We start from the raw sequence: 17710 nt of genomic DNA, 5'->3' as shown, positions 1-17710 counted from the left end.
TAGCTACCGATGTTGACGGAGAACATCATACTAAAATTGCAATGCAAAAGGCAAAGGTAATGAGAATTGTAAGCTACCAACCCGCCTAAACGTTAGATTCGAATTCGAAAGATTATATTGGCTACTGAAATGACTCAATAAATTAGCAGAGTTTATAAAATAGTCGTTTTAAAACATTTGTTTATCTTTAGAGGAAGCTTTGTCTATTTTCAAAAGAACTTAGCGTTTGACTTCCCTTCTTACGAAATAATACAGTTAATCCAAAACTGATTGATTTATAAATTAGCTACTCGTTTAAAAATTCATTTTTCAACAATGTAGCAGAAAAGTGATACTAACGTAGTTTTAATGAAAATCATGTTTCATGCATTATAAAATAAAATAAAAACTCAAGTTTTAATAGCCTAAAAATACCATGCATGCCCTAAATAAACTCAAAACTAACTCTTGTGCCACAGTTTGAATAAGATGTTAAAGTTCTCAAAAAATAGGAACTATAAATAATATTATGTAAAAAAAATATTTATATATCTTCAATCCGAGACTAGCCCTCCAATTTCCCGATTCTGCTTCCTAACTTGGTGGATTATCTGTAAATATGTAAATTAAAAGGGAGTGAGCTATGAAGTTTAGTATGAGTCCAGTCATAAGAAAACTGGAACAAAATTGTAGGCAAAGCACATGGGTTAGCAATTCTGAGAATAATCACAATCATAAAGCATTTCAGATTAACAGTTTTTCATATCATCACTTTACTATTTCAAAATCACAATTTTATATGCACATGCTAATGAATGACAATGTAATTTCAATTTGTCTGAAAATATCACTCTAGGTTGCGGATAAACCATCGTTGATTTGCAACAAAACTGCCACTTGTTCTGGATACGCGACGTAATTGCAGATAAAAGCTGCCACTAGGTTTGTAAAATTTATGGGTAAACCACTGGTATTTTTAGATAAAAACATTTACAGACAAGCTGCCACTTGGTTCATGAGATTCTCTAATTTCTCGGATGCTCAAAGGGCGATATCAAGATTAAATGGCTTTATGATTCTTGGGAGCAGAATATAGGTAAAGGTAGCAAGGTTTAAAGGTAGGAGGACAATATGGAGAAGGGTAATCAAACAATGAAAACCATTGTCTATCAAAGAAACAAATCAGAAAAGAGTGGAAGATGAGTTAAAGAAGAAGGAAGCAGAAGAGAAGTTGGAAGTAGTTAGGAAATCGAATACGATCGAAAGAAGATCAGGTGATGGTTCGAGTGTAAGGGAAATGAATATAGCAAAATTTGTACAAGGTCACGTTGAGGATGAGCAACTGTGGAAATTATAGAAATGTCTAGTGAGGGAAGTGGCTTCTTTCTGTGAATCGAAAAGTTTAGCTGATAGAGTTGTGAGGATGGGTCTTGGTGACATATGTGTGAAGAGAATTCAAGGAAATTATTTTCTTATTGAGATTCTGGATGAAGAACTTTTTGATATATTGAAACAAAGAGATTGGTCGTATTTGAAGGAGTTATTCATTAACATTGAACCTTGGTCAGAAAAGACGGTGTTCTCTGAGAAGGTTACATGGATTGAAATATCTGGGGTACCCATGCATTGCTGGAATTACGAAACGTTCAAAAGGATTGCTGGAAAGTGGGGCACTCTGGTGTCGATGGGTGAAAATTTGTCAAGAGCAAACAACTTTGAGAAGACTGATATGCTGATTTCAATCACAGAAGTACAAAAGCTAGATGAGATAGTATTATTGGAGGTGGAAGATGTCAGATTCCCGTTCAGTGTTAGGAAGAAATGATGGTCAGAGGAATCTATTAATAATTTTTTGAAGAAGGAAAGTCATCAAGTGGTGGCTGATGAAAGTGTGTCACAATAGGAATAGGTGATTGGTCTGGAATCAGAGAAATTGTCGGATGGTAACTGAAATGACTCGATGGACATAACTAAGGAAAAAGTCATTGAAAATGAAAGTGTAGGAAAAGATTGTCAGAAGATGTTGGGGGAATTAAATGAAGGTGATTATGATGCTGTTAGCGTGGGAATTTTAGCAAAAGATGATTTTGGAGCCAGTAGACTTAATAGTGGAATTGATCGGGTGAGTGAGGATGTTGTTAATATGGGTCTAGCCTTGGTTTTGAGCCCAAGTGGGGGTCATGATGGTCCGTTGGATATTGAAGAAGGGATGGGCTCATTTAGAATTGAAGGGCAGCATTTGAGAAAGGGTAATACTCAGGTAGCAGATAAGATTTCCCCAATTAATTATAAAATTCCAAAAACAGAGGGTCGAGGCTTATGCTAGGAGATTGAAGAGGAATTCTTAAACACAATCAGAAACAGGAGGAATAAGAAACAATTTAATAAAAGAATCAGCTCCATGCAAGACATTCAGGACAGGGTGTTGACTTTCAAAGAAAAACAAAGGAGGGATAGAAGCTGGAGAAAAGAAAAGAGCAGAGTTACGTCAAGGAGCAAAGATAAAATTGTGAATCTTTCATTGTCTGCTTCGGACATCAGTAATAGGAGGAAGGTAATTCTAAGGGAGGCTAAGCAGACTTGGGAAATAGGAAAGAAATTAGGGCTTAGAGTGAGGGGAGACGAAAGAGATGTTATTGAAGACATTATGAGGCTTGAAGACCGGTAGCAAAAGAGGCAAAACATAATAAAGTTACATTTACAATAACAGGTGCGTTTTTTTTTTTGAGTTAGATGATTTGTGATTATTGGCCTTTTACTGGGTGATATGAAAATTGTATCGTGGAATATTAGGGGACTAAGTTCAGATGTTAAAGTAGCCATGGTAAATAGATTAGTTAAAATACACAGGGTGAATATATGTTTCTTACGGGAAACAAAGTTAAAGGAAGTGTCAGGGGATTTAGTTAGAAGAATTTGGGGTGACAATAATTTTGATTTTAGATTTGTAGCTGTTGTAGGTTGTTTGGGAGGGCTAATTACCATTTGGGATAAATCTTTTTTTCTGTTGAAAAAGGATTATTGTGTTAATTGTTTCATTGTGGGGTATTGGTGTTCTAAAGGATGGGAAGGGGTTTTGATCAATGTTTACGCACCCAATATGTTGAGGGATCAGAAAATTTTATGGGAGGAAATGATTGAGATTTGGAAACAATTCACAAAACATTGGATTGTGGGTGGCAGTTTTAATGCGATTAGGAATAAGAGCGAAAAAAGTAGTTGTGTGGGATTATTAAGAGGTTCGAAGGATTTTGAGAGCTTCATTGAGAAATGCAAATTGGTGGATTAATTGTCATTGTTGGGGAAAAAATTCACATGATATGGCCCAGAAAATAAAAAAAATGGGTTGGATAGATTCTTGGTGGATGAAGATTGGTATGAAAATTTTGAAGATATTCAACAGCAATGGTTAAATAGATCAGTTTCGGATCACATCCTGATTCTGTTATCTTATGGCTGTGGATTGGGCTCGAAACCTTTTAAGTTTTTTATGCGTGGGTTAACAAAAAGGAGTGCATGTGTCTAATTAGAAAAGAATGGGGCGAGATGGCAAGCATGAATGGTAGGGTATCGGGGAAATTGAGGAAGCTAAAAGGGCTCTCAGAAAATGAAATGGAGAGGATAGAAATATTTTGGAGAAAAAATTAATAAGATTGAAGAGAGAATTAAGTTTTTAGATGCTATAAGTGATAATCGAGAGCTATCTAAGGTGGAATTGGAGGGGTTGAAAAGCTTGAATCCTGAAATGGAGGAGATAATTGAATTTAAGGAGTCGATTTGGAGGCAAAAATCGAGAATGACATGGCTAAAAGATGGAGACTCTAATACTGTATTTTTCATAGAGCGGTAAACTTTAAAGCAAAGAGGAAAATTATGTATGGGATGAAAATTGGTAATTCGTGGTTTTGCGAACCTAAGGCGTTGAAGGAGAAGATGTTTAATTTTTTTAGAAACCATTTTAGTTGTCCCTCGAGGAGATGGAGAACGGATTTGGCTTTGAAATTTAAGAGGCTAAAAGAAGTTAATGCTTCGAACCTGGAGAAGCCTGTGGGTCCGGATGGCTTTAATTTATGCTTTTTTAGAAAATGTTAGAAGGTTGTTCAAGAGAATTTGTTTGAGATGATGGAGAAGTTCTTTAAATCTGGAAAATTGGAGAAAAGTATAAACTCGTATTTTATTGCGTTAATTCCCAAGAACGATAATCTGCAAGATATTTCTGAATTCAGACCAATCTGTTTGGTGAGCTCGCTGTACAAAATTGTTGCTAAGGTTCTATCGACGAGATGTTATTAGGGATATGGTCAGTGATACGCAATGTGCCTTCATTCGAGGTAGACATATTTTCGATGAAATTTTAATCACAAATGAGTTGATACATTCGGTTAAGAAAAAGGATGGTTCGGGGGGTTATTTTTTTTCTAAGTTGGATTTTGCTAAGGTGTACGATTGTGTGAGGTGGGATTTCTTGGAATTGATATTGTTGAAGATGGGTTTCGGCAAAAGATGAACGGGATGGACGGTTGAGTGTGTGCCAACAGCGAGGGCTGCAGTGTTAATTAATAGTGCATTTACAAATGAGTTCAAAATGTTCAGAGGTCTCTGGAAAGGAGATTCTTTATCTCTATTTTTATTCATTCTTGTAACGGAAGTTCTACATCTGATGTTGGTGGAAGTAGAGGAGTTAGGAGTAATTGAGAGGATAAAAGACGTTATTCATGGGCAGTCTATTTCACATATTCAATTTGCGGATGACACCATTTTATTTTTGAGGGCGGATGAGGTTGTGGTAAGGAATTCTAATTACATTCTTCATTGTTTTAAAATTTTTTTAGGATTAAGTATAAATTTTCGGAAGTCTTGCATAGTTGGTTTTGGTACAGAAGAGGAATTTTTGTTTAGAATGGTTGTTGTTTGTAAATACAAGATAGGGGAATTGTCATTCAATTTTTTGGGTATACCTTTAGGTGCTGATCTAAGGAAGATCTCTTCTTGGGATGGTATTGCAGAAAGAGTAAAGAGGAAATTATCGGGCTGGAAAAGTAGGTCTCTCTCTTGGGCAGGCAAAATTGTGCTTATTAATGCTGTGTTATCCTCTCTTCCTATCTATCTTATGTCAATTTTTCAAGCGCCTATTGCAGTGATTAATAAGATAGACAAAATTAGACGAAATTTGTTATGGAGAAGTGTAGGTGGTCGGAGGAAAATGGCGAAGGTAAAATAGAAAAGATTTGTTTGCCAAAGGATAAAGAAGGCGCGAGAGTGGTGAATATCAGGGCTAAAAATAAGTCTCTCATGGCCAAATGGTGCTGGAGATTCGCGGTGGATAGAGAAGCTTTGTGGAGAAAAATTATTGCTACAAAGTATGGTTCCCCTGTGCAACATTGGCATTTTAGAACAAGCAATTTGAAAGATATGTTGATGGTTTGGAGGGGTATTATGGAGAATGAGAAAGATTCAAAAGTGGCTAAATGGATGGAGAATGAGTCTTTTCGTTGGTTGGTAGGGAATGGTAATTCGATATTTTTTTGGGAGGATATTTGATGTGGTGATAGTCCTCTGAGAGTGGGATTTCCAAGGCTGTTTCATTTAGTTTTGAATAAGAAAGGAATAGTAAAAGACTTTGTGATGTCAAATGGGTTTAAGGAGGTTAATTGGGCTGATTTCTTTTCTCATCCGTTATTGGATAGGGAGATTAATATGGTTATTCGTTTAAAAGATGCTGTTAGTAGTATGGTTTTGTTACCTGAGGAGGAGGATCAATTAATCTGGATTCATGATAACAAAGGGGTGTTTTCGATAAGGAAATTAATAGAATTATTGATCAGTGAAGGTGTGGTAGACATAAGTTTCGCTTTTGATAAAATCTGAAAGTTAAAAGTGCGTCCTAGAGTGAGAAGTTTCCTTTGGTTAGTTTCAATTGATCGTCTTCCTACTAAAGATTTCCTTATTAGAAGAGGTGTGAAGATTAGTCAAATGGGGATTGGTTGCCCTTAGTGCTATAGAGAACCGGAGACAGCGGTGCACATTTTCTTCCATTACAAATTCATTGTGGGTTTTTGGAGAAAAATTTTTGAATGATGGGAGGTGAAATGGAGGCCAATTGATGGATTCTCTAATTTTTTTTCTTATTTTGTAATAATTTCTCTTATACAAGTGTGGTTAAAATTTTATGGATGATCCCGGTGTTAGCGACTTGCTGGTCAATGTGATTAGCAAGGAATGAGTTGGTGTTCGTTAGAAAGTGGCCTACAATGTCCAGCTTGGTTTTTCTTTCAACGATTAGGGCTTTGATGTGGATCAAATCTGTGCATGAAGAATTAAATGTGGATGAGAAAATTTGGTGGGTCTGTCCATATAAAAGCTGGAGTGATATTAAAAAATTTGGATTGAATGGTATGTTTTGGTGCCCTCCGAGTCTTGGTTGGGTAAAATTTAATGTTTGTGGTGTGGAGATTGAGGATGAAGTCGGGTGTGGAGGGGTGTTAAGAGATTCGGATGGGGTGGCAAGGGCATTATTTTCTGGTCCGTTTGCAGCGAAAGACTCCCTTGTTGTGGAGGTGGGGGCAATTAGCTTGGGTTTGAGTGTGTTTTTAGCGATGGGGTGGAAAGGTAAATGCTCTTTAATCATCAAGGTTGGATCCATTGAGGTGTTTAATTGGGTAGAAAACAAATTGGATCCATTAAGGCGTTTAATTGGGTAGAAAACAAATGTTTGAGACCGTGGTTGTTGTTTTCTTTCTTTAAAGAAGTTGAAATCAGGTTGTCTAGAATTGGAAATGTTTCCTTTTCGAAAGCGGATAAGCACAGCCATAAGATGGCATTTGCGCTGGCAGTTGCTAATCTGAAAAGGCTGGGAATGTTTAAGGCATGATGGTGATTTTAGGTGTGATGTTGTTGTGTGTTTGTAGGTGTATTTGTAAATTGTTTAGTGGTTTAATAGGGTGTTTTGTGTAGGTTTTATTCTGGTTTGAGGATTGTTTAACAGATGGGATTTGTTTGGGTTTTTGTGGGTTTGCTTGTTGTAATTTGTCTGTGTTTGGATTACTGTTTCTTGGGTTTGGGTCTTCTTGTATCTGTTGTATGTTTAGCTTTTCTACAGCTTTAAAAGCTGTTGCACCTTGATTAAGCGAAAAAAAAAAAAACATAGCAGACCAAACGATAGAGTGACCTCATTTTTCTTCATTAATGTCTTATATTGTATATAATATAAAGGCAATATTTGAATGGAGCATTGGTTAGTTTTTCGCAATGAATCCTTGACAATATTCCTTTTTTTGAAGTTGTGGAAATATATATATTGTAGGCTTTTGGTTTGTGGGAATGCCACCAATTTTGTTGTCAAGTTTTGCTGCCCAACTTCCACATTTTTTATGTGTGATAGTGGGTTTTTTATCTAAATAATACAAAAAATGAAATTAATAACTGAAATGGTATGCTCATAAGATTATTTACTAAAATGGTATGGTTTTACTGGTGTCGCTTGTTAAATTGGCGGTACTGGACTAAAATGTAATGATCTGAAGTATTCAAGGACTTGATATGCAAATTTTCCTTTTTGAGTGGCTGCTAAAAAAGTGAGAGGGTGCCTCCTGACAGACAGTGTGGCGGCACCAAACCTTAAACGTAGCTAATTGCCTTGTAAGCCCTCCTTATTTATTATTTTATTTGTATTCCCCTTCAACTCACTATATTGTATTTAAACAAACCCTTAACCTATTTTTTGTAGTTAAATAAGCTCTTAACTTATAATTTTACTCATAAAATCCCTTTATTTTAATATTAAAGTAAATATATTTTACCCAAAGTAAAGCTATTTAAAATATATAAACTAATTCGCAATTTATGTTGATGTGAATTTTATGATAATAGCTTATTAAAAAATAAAATTTTAAAATTTCTTAAAGAGTGCTTATATACATGATATTCTTAACTATTCTTTTGAAATTTTTGATTATTTTTAGATTTTATATTGATGTTAAAGTGTATATAATTTTATTGCATCAAAAAAATAAGATAAGATCTTAGAATACAAAATATATTTACTTTAATATTAAAATAAAAGATTTTATGAGTAAAAATCATTTTTCCAATAAGATGATAGGTAGAGATACTGTCAATATTATTGGATTAACAAATAAATGAGAATGTGAGAATAAAGTAAAAGATACAAATTACACAAAAGTTATTTGTTTACATTTTAATTAAAATAATGTTAATATGTCATGGACCAACGTGTCGAATATGCCTCAATTGAGCAATAAAAGGAAACCAACTTCTATTTTTACTAACTAGAAAATTGATAATGCGAAACTAACGAAATAAATAAATATATCTACCTAAATTACATTTGAAGTTTTACTCCAAATATTGTTTAGGTAAAAATATATTTAAATGATTTTTGAGAAATCTCTTAAATTTCTATATAATTAATAGTGAAATAAAAGTACGTAAAATAAAATTAAAATAATTTTTTCAGAACATGAATATTAAATCATATCTAATTACCTAAATGAGAAAATTATAAATTCATTTATTTCAAATGAATAAATTAAAAATCAAATTTTAAGAAAAATTAAACCAATATTTCTTATATAAATCATTTACTTTATAATTTTTTAATAAATCTCATATAAATAAAAATACAAGGGAATATTTACATTAGAATAATATTAAAATTAAAGTTTTAGGCACCAATAAAATTTTGTCATATCATTAAATTTTAAAGACATAAAATTATTATTATACACTCATCCATAGAAAAATTATTTTATGAACCCTTCCCACCACATTATTCATGGCCCATTTCGAATTATTTAATAACATTTCAACAATTTTTCCATGTGATTAACACATAATATTTGTAATTTTTTTTACCTTGAACCCCAAACCCAAAACTATGAACATTAAATCTAGAATCTCAAACCTTGAATCCAAAGCCTTAAACCCAAAATCCTAAACTTGAACATTGAACTTGTAACCCCGAACCCTTGAACACTAAACCTAAACTTTAATCCACACTCTTAACCCTTAACCCTAAACCTTTAAACCGAAACCTTGAACCTCAAATCCAAAACTTTAAACCCTTAAACCTTGAACCTACTTGAACCCCAAACTCAAAACCCGAACCCGAATCTTGAACCTTAAATCTTGAATCGAAACCTTGAACCTTAGGGTTCAGGGTTCAAAGTTTAAGGTTCAGGGCTTGGGTTCAAGGTTCGAAGTTCATGTTAAAATAATTACCAAAATTATGTGTCAATAATATGGAAAAATTACACAAAAATTACTATTTTTTAAAAAAAATTGGTTGCAAAAATAAAAATATATATTAACTTATGGAAAAAAGCAAAATGATTAAAATTTATAAAAGAAGAAAAATGATTGTTTATAATTTAAAAATTATTTATTTTAAGTAATTTAATTAAAGTTAAATTAAGTTTTATAAGATATTAGATATAGATGAGTGTATAATAATATTTTGTTATCTTTAAAATTTAATGATGTGACACTATTTTATTTATGCCTAAAAATAATACTTTTAAGATAATTCTAATATAATTTATTCCTAAAATACAACTCCACAAAGATATATTCCTATACAATAATTATGTGGTTACCATAATTAGGGAGAAAAATCAATGCAGTGGGGCCCAACTTTTGGAGTAATAGAGGATTTCAAGTTGTGTATAAATTCCAAGGCTTTGGTTGATTCAAATGCACAAAGGTATCAAGTGAGTGGTTTGTTGATTTAGAGAAGATGGAGGCTAAATCGTTGTGGGTATTATTCACTACACTTCTGTTCATCATACAAGGGTGGCGACAGACTGAGGGGTGCTTGGAGCAGGAGAGAATTGCTCTCTTCCAACTCAAATCCTTCTTCAATCGCCCTTACAAATTGGAAAACTGGGCGGGATGTGAAGGGTTCGAATTGTTGCCAATGGGAAAGAGTTGAGTGCAACATCACAAGTAAACGAGTAATAGGCCTTGATCTTTATTTCACACGTTATTGGGATAACCGTGGATGGAGATCAGATCTATCTGAGTATCTCAATGTCTCTTTATTTCTTCCATTTGAGGAATTGAAGAGCCTTAATTTGAGTGAAAATAATATTGCAGATCTTGTAGATAACCAAGGTTAGTTGCTTTTCTCTCTCTCTGATTACCTATTAATCCTTGAAATTTAATTTAACGTTTAATAATTAATTTGTTTCTTTTATTGTTCTAAACTAAGACACTCATTACCAATAATGCAGTATCTTTATCATCTGTTTTCAACAACTTGGAAATCCTTGACTTATCCGGCAATAACTTCAATGATAGTGTGTTATCAAGTAAGCTTCCATCTCTCAATTTCTATCTATATCCAGCAATTAATTGTAAGTTTATGCAAAAAAAAAAAAAAGGAAATGAAAGTGAATAGGGTTCGATCATACCAACTTACAATTGATTGCTACTCTCTCTATTAATTTATTTCATAATACGCTTATTAAATTTCTTTTGATTAACAGACAACAGGTTGAAATAAACAAATTGTTTCCTTATTTGCATACATTTAAACAAGTTAAAAGCATATATGTACTTATTATAAAACTCTCAATTACTTCTCTAATATTTAAAGATTACAGATTTTTATATAACTAATGGGAATAACTTACATATTATCCTAAAATTAAGGTTTTAGGCACCAATAAAATTTTGTCACCATTAAATTTTAAATATTTGAAATTATTATTATACACTTATCTATAGAGAAATTATTTTATGGACTTTTCTCACTTCAACAATTTTTTTCATGCCATTAACACAAATTTTAATGATTTTTTACTCTAAACCCTAAACTTAAAACCCGTAACTCTAAATCTTTAAATCATGAACCCAAACTCATAATTCGTAACCTTCGCTATTTGAAGGGTTGGGTGAATGGGAAAGAGTTAGAGTGCAACATCACTAGTGAACGAGTAATAGGTCTCCGTCTTTTTTTTCATATGGGTATCTCAATATCTCTTTTTTTCTTCCATTTGAGAAATTGAGAAGTCTTGATTTGAGTGGAAATAAGTGGATAACCAAAGTTCGTTACTTTTCATCTTTTCAATCACCAATTAATTCCTGAAATTTTATTTAACGTTTTATAATTAATTCGTTTATTTTATTTTTCTAAATTAAGACACTCATGATTATTAATTTTCTCTTACATGCTGTATATTAAAAGTTGGAAATATATTCTTCTTTTAAAATTAAATATCCTACATTCCTTTTTTTAATGTGAATAAGCCTCCATATGTGTTGATATATTCCATTTCTTTTTGATAGGATTGAAGAGTTTGACAAACTTGAAGACATTAGATATAAGCAACAATATGATCGTAAGCCTCTACCACTTTGAAGGTATATCTGAATTTGATATTCTATATACATTTAATTATGTTTTAAGGCGTTAGACTTATAAAGGTATATTTATAAAGGCCTTCATATGTGTTGATATATTTCATTGCTCTTGGATAGAATTGAAGAGTTTGACAAAGTTGAAGACATTAGATTTAAGCTACAATAGGATCGTAAGCCTCCACCACTTTGAAGGTATATCTGAATTTGATATTTTATATGCATTCAATTAAGTTTTAAGGCATTAGACTTATAAAGGTATATTTATAAAGGCCTTCATATGTGTTGATATATTTCGTTGCTTTTGAATAGAGTTGAAGAGTTTGACAAACTTGAAAACGTTAGATTTAAGTCAAAATAGAACCGAAAGCCTTGAGCACTTTCAAGATATATTTAAATTTGATATTCTTTATACAATCAACTAAACCCTCAAAAGGTTAACCCAAATAAATTGTCCTTTGAATTGTATGACATAATTTTTTTACAGGTGAGAAAGTGCAACCGATGATGAATTTAGAAGTGCTTGATTTGTCTGGTAATCTTTTGAAGAACAATGATCTAACATATCTGAAGGGGTTATCAAGTTTAAAGTCCTTGAGTATACGAAGAAATCAATTGGAAGGGTCAATAAGTATTAGAGGTGTGTAAAATTTCATAAAATAAAATAATAAGCTATATGTAAATTACAATTTCATCACCTTTTTTAACTGTTAAAAAATTATATCCAAAATGTATTGGTTCATGTGGGATTTAACTTTTAGGTAGTAAAATGAATGTATAAAAAAATTATTTTAGCCCTCAATTTAATTTTTCGTCACTTTTAATATTTAAATTTGTATTTTTTGTCAAATCACCCTAAAATAGATGAAAAAGTTAGGCATTTGTTAATTTTGCTAATGTGGCATACATGTGGATTGCCACATAGATGACACATCAATATTTAATTCATTTTAAAAATTTAAGTATTTTTAATTTTATTCTAAGTTTTAATATTTTTTATTTTTAAAATAGTTTTTATATTTTTGAAATTTTAAATTTAAAATTTTAATTAAATGTTGATGTGTTATCTACATAACAATCCACGTGCACGCAAAAGCGGAAAATTAAATGGAAATCTAAAATAACTTTTTTTTTTATAAAGTCAAAGAGTCAAATAAGTTATTATCTCTAAAATGTATTTGATGACATTTTTTATCGAGGAAAGTAGTTGAATTTCATGAACCAAAATTATTGATTTTTTGTGATATGACTTTGTTTGACTAACAAAAGAGATATTTGATTAATTTGAATAGTATTGAATAATCTGACAAAGCTAAAGCAGTTGGATTTGAGTGGCAATAAAATTGAGAGCCTCCAATCTTCTCATGGTATGTGTTGATATGTTTTACTTTATCATATTCTTACATATACATACCAATATCTCATTTAATATTCCATTAGTAATAAATTTGCATATCTAAACGTTTTGTAGATGGTGAGAGGCCACTCAATTTGACCAATTTAGAAGAGCTTTATTTGGATTCCAACTCCTTCACAAACAGCTTATTGTCACAACTTAGTGGATTTTCCAATCTAAAGTCATTGAGTATATACGGTAACCAGCTTAAAGGATCAATAAATATTAAAGGTAGAATTACTTAATTATTTAATCTTCTTTTAAACGAAACAAATTACTTGTTGAGTTATTGCATTCATTCTATGTGATTTAATTTTAAATTTTATTTATCAATCTTCACATAATTATTAGATGCATTGAGCAACTTAGAGCCATTGAGAAAAATATTTTAATTTTAAAAATGTATAAATTTTATATATTATCTCTTAAATCATTTAAATTATAATGATAATTTTTATATATTAAAATTAATATATTATCTCTTTTAAAAGTATATTAATATATTAAAAAAATTTAAAAAATTGTCTATTTAATATATAAAGTAAAATATATGTACCAAAATAATAGTATTTCAATTTCAATTATTTTTTTGTTATCAATTCTTTTAACATTTTTAGTATTAAATTAAAAAGTTGTATTTTAATCAATACATACAATCAACCTAAGCATCACACGAGAAAGAAACTAGTTAATATATATGACCAGCTTTGTAGATGTGGAATTAATTATTTCTAATAGTAACATCTATAAATTATACAGTACCATTTCTTTATAATAATCTCAAATTTTAGCACAACTAATTCTATTTCTAAGTGAAATAATAAATAATAAATTTTAGTTAATATATTATTTTAATAATTTAATATAAGATATATTAATCATATTTTATTAAAAGAAAATATTTTTTAATAAATGGAATTACATTAATAAATTTTGTTAAAGATACAATCAATCTCGTTAATTAATATTTTTATTAATATATTATAATTTTTAATTTAAAATTTTAAAATTCAAATATGATCTAAATATTAAATATTGTTATAAATATATCACAATCACTTATCTATAACATCCAATATTTTGATGATTTAATGGAGTTGTTATATGAAAGTTGAATATAACTAAATTTTTGTGATGATTACTTTATTCGACTGACAAAAAATGCATTGGATTGATTTGGATAGTATTGAATAATCTGACAAGGCTAAAGACGTTGGATTTGAGTGACAATAAAATTGAGAGCCTCCAATCTCTCCATGGTATGTGTTGATTTTACTTTATCATATTCTTATATATATACATACCAATATCTCATTTAATATTCCATTAGTAATAAATTTGTTTATCTAAATGCTTTGTAGATGGTGAGAGGCCCATTAATTTGACCAATTTAGAAGAGCTTTATTTGGATTCCAACTCCTTCACAAACAGTTTATTGGCACAGCTTAGTGGATTTTCTAATCTAAAGTCATTGAATATAAGGAATAATCAACTTAAAGGATCAATAAATATTAAAGGTGAAATTATTAAATGAAACAAATTACTTGTTGAGTTATTACATTTACTTTGTGTGATTTAATTAAATTCTATTTGTCAATCTTCACAGACCTAAATGCTTTGAGCAACTTAGAAGAGCTAGACATGAGCAATAATAAGGTGAAGGAATTTGTGCCCACGAAGAATAAAGGTATATATCAACTAAAGAAAATCTTACTAATTATTTGTCTTTAGATATCTAGTGAATTGATGCCAACCACTAATTTGACTCTCAGAAAATGAAAGTTTGGAGAAGCTAAAGGTTGCTACATTAAACAATGTGTTCATCAATGGGACTGTTTCTCTAATGCAGCTTTTGGAGACATTCTCATCTGTTAATACCTTATATTTGATAGACAATCACTTCAATGACACCATATCTACTCAAGGTATAACATATATGTGCGTGAATATATAGTTTTAAAAATATTATTTACTTAACATCAATCATCTAAATAACTCTTATAAATTTGTAAAGATCAATTGCATATGTCGAGCAAAATAGAGGAATTGGTGTTGGATGGTTCATATATCAACAACAACATTCTTCAAGGCATTGGTGTATTGGCTTCTCTTAAAATTTTATCTTTGCGTGGTTGTGGGTTGTCTGGGACATTATCTACCCAAGGTAAATTAATAATTATGACATAATTATTTAGGCAATCTCTTGATTAATTATTTCTTATCCTCTTAGATAACTGGAATAACTTGCACAATTTTGTTTTAAAGGGTGGTGCGATTTATGGAAGCTTGAGGTGTTGGATCTTAGTGAAAATGCACTTAAGGGAACACTCCCTCCATGTTTGGCTAACTTGTCATCTCTTGATTATTTGGATATTTCTAATAATCAATTCACCGGGAAAGGTGCCTCCACTACTTTAGCCAATCTCACTTTGCTTAGATTCATTTCTCTTTCACAAAACCTATTCGAAGTTCCATCAATTTTCATATCATTTGCCAACCACTCACACCTCAAATTCCTCTTTAGCGATCAAAACAAGTTAGTCAAAGAACCTACCATTCAAACATGGGTCCCAAAGTTCCAACTAAAAGTCTTCCGTTTGTGGAATTGTGCAACAAAGGAACTCCACATTGAAATTCCAAAATTCCTCTATTACCAAAATGACTTGAGTTTTATTGATCTTTCAGATAATAATTTTGGAGGGAATCCTTTTTGGTTGTTAGAGAACAATACAAGAATGGGAGCATTTTTAATAGAGGGTAACTCTTTTATGGGCCATTTCAATATCCCATCTCATCCGAATCCAAACATGTCCATTGTTGATATATCTGACAACAAAATACAAGGTCCAATTCCAGCAAACATTTGTTCAATCTTTCCACAACTAGCTAGGTTAAACCTATCAAGCAATTTCCTTCAAGGTAATATTCCTCCCTGTTTGGTTAGTTTGAACACTATGTTGATGATAGATATGTCACAAAATCAGCTATATGGAGGAATACCAAAAATGTCAGCTCAAAGTGACTCATTGATGTTTCTTAGGCTATCAAATAATCATCTAAGTGGAAAGATAACCCCAACGATCTTTTGTTCACCTTCATTAAAATTTTTATATTTAGATGGCAATAAATTTGATGGAAATATACCTAGCATTGATATCTCCACTTTCCCTTATTATTCCCTTAGTGATATAGATTTAAGTAACAACAATTTGTCTGGAGAACTACCAAAATGGATATGGAATGTGTCAAATTTACATACATTGGTAGTATCCAACAACCAGCTCAAGGGTCTCATTCCGATGGAATTGTGCTATTTGGATTCCCTTGAAACTTTGGACCTTTCAAAAAATAATTTTTTTGGGCCAATACCATCTTGCTTCCATGCACAATCTATCAAACATCTCCATTTGAGCAGAAATAGATTAAGTGGTACTTTGAGGAATGCATTCTTTAATAGCTCTTCCCTGGTTACTTTAGATCTTAGTGAAAACCAGTTGACTGGTGAAATTCCATACAAGATTGGAACTCTTTCGGCTTTGAGTGTTCTCCTTCTAAAAGCCAATTATTTTGTCGGAGAAATTCCCATTGACATATGTAAATTGTATTCGTTAAGTATCATTGATCTTTCTCAAAACAAGCTTTCTGGTCCAATACATTCTTGTTTGAGTCACTTAACTCTTGAGCCAAATGGTGAAAAATCTTTGACATTGGATTCTACAGAAGTATTAGGTTTAATAGGAATTGTGGATTTTGGAGAAATATTGAGGGAAGCTAATTACTTTGGAATTACTGAATTTGAATTGTTCAATTTTAGAGTTGAAGAACCATTCAATCTACATACCTCTATTCATGAACAACTAGAAGAAAAGGTGGATTATACAACAAAGAGAAACTCTTACACCTACAAGAGAAACAATCTTGAGTTAATGTCTGGAATTGATTTATCATGTAATAGATTAACAGGTGAAATCCCCACAGAGATTGGAAATTTGAGTGAAATTCGATCACTAAACTTGTCGCACAACAATTTGACTGGACATATACCGTCAACGTTCTCAAAGCTCAAGCAAATTGAGAGTCTGGACCTTTCTCACAACAACCTAATTGGAAGAATCCCTATTCAATTGGTGGAGTTGTACAACTTAGCGGTTTTCAATGTGTCATACAACAACTTGTTAGGGAGTATTCCGTCTCCAAAAGCTCAATTTGGAACTTTCGATGAAAGTAGTTATGTGGGGAATCATTTTCTCTGTGGGCCTCCCTTGCATGAAAATTGCATCGACATTGATTCACCTTCGATTACAGCACCAAATACCTCAAACGAAGAAGAAGAAAATGGTGTAATAGACAAGTACGTTTTTTGGGTGACCTTTTTTGTTTCTTATGTAATTCTGTTGCTGGTTATTGTTCTCATCCTATATATAAATCCTTATTGGCGACAAGCGTGGTTTTCTTTTGTTGAACACTGCATCAAGACCTGCCAGTACTTTATTGAGGACAATCTTCTGTGATTTTCCATCTTCAAAAGAAGCGAATAGCCTTGTGCTTTGGTGGTTTACATCTATATGTAAATTTTTTAAAAGTTTGATTGAGTTATCTACTTTAAGTTTTTAGAGCTAGAATGCAATACCTCTGTGATGTAATAATTGCCAGTCTAGTATGAGAAAACAGTATATAATGCTATGCATTTTCATTTAAAACATTTAATATTGCTTTATAATTTGTATTGTTCTAGTAGTATAATGTTAAATTCAATATATGTTTCATTTTTCATGCGTTAATGATTGACCCAATTAAGCAACAAACAAGTAAAAAATAGTGGAAGAATTTGAGAAATTGAACATACAAATTTAACGTGGAAAAACCCCTCCAAAGAGAATAAAAAAACCATGGGCAAGGATAATTTTACTATAATGGAAAAAGAACGAATAGTACAAAAGATGGAGATAAAAACTA

General features: G+C 31.5%; 1 protein-coding gene and 1 long non-coding RNA gene across 2 annotated transcripts; one reads left to right on the top strand and one right to left on the bottom strand.

The window, feature by feature from the left end:
• Positions 1-343: 343 nt before the first annotated feature.
• LOC128279489 (uncharacterized) lies at positions 344-1803 on the bottom strand. Its single transcript, XR_008269681.1, has 2 exons — positions 1539-1803; positions 344-590 (listed from the first exon to the last, which is right to left on the bottom strand). It is a non-coding gene; the product is annotated as an uncharacterized LOC128279489 (long non-coding RNA).
• A 4427-nt stretch (positions 1804-6230) lies between these two features.
• On the top strand, positions 6231-17456 carry LOC108468392 (receptor like protein 21-like). Its single transcript, XM_017769277.2, has 16 exons — positions 6231-6588; positions 6726-6844; positions 6965-7057; positions 9729-10110; positions 10230-10307; positions 11287-11361; positions 11479-11553; positions 11846-11998; positions 12651-12725; positions 12830-12985; positions 13939-14013; positions 14116-14271; positions 14361-14441; positions 14527-14679; positions 14769-14918; positions 15020-17456. The coding sequence occupies exons 1-16, from the start codon at positions 6231-6233 to the stop codon at positions 17263-17265; spliced, it is 4425 nt and encodes a 1474-aa protein (XP_017624766.2). The 3' UTR covers positions 17266-17456.
• Positions 17457-17710: the final 254 nt, after the last annotated feature.

The sequence above is a fragment of the Gossypium arboreum genome, chromosome 8 (assembly GCF_025698485.1).
Source record: "Gossypium arboreum isolate Shixiya-1 chromosome 8, ASM2569848v2, whole genome shotgun sequence".
NCBI classification, from domain to species: Eukaryota; Viridiplantae; Streptophyta; class Magnoliopsida; order Malvales; family Malvaceae; genus Gossypium; species Gossypium arboreum.
Note: the sequence above shows the minus strand (reverse complement) of the source record. Positions and strands in the feature narration are given on the sequence as shown.

Coding starts and splice junctions, on each gene's coding strand:
- LOC108468392 (XM_017769277.2), top strand. CDS start 6,231: ATGTCCAGCTTGGTTTTTCTTTCAACGATTAGGGCTTTGATGTGGATC. Junction 10,308..11,286: donor CAATGATAGTGTGTTATCAA/GTAAGCTTCCAT, acceptor TCTTTTTGATAG/GATTGAAGAGTTTGACAAAC. Junction 12,986..13,938: donor AGGATCAATAAATATTAAAG/GTAGAATTACTT, acceptor TGATTTGGATAG/TATTGAATAATCTGACAAGG.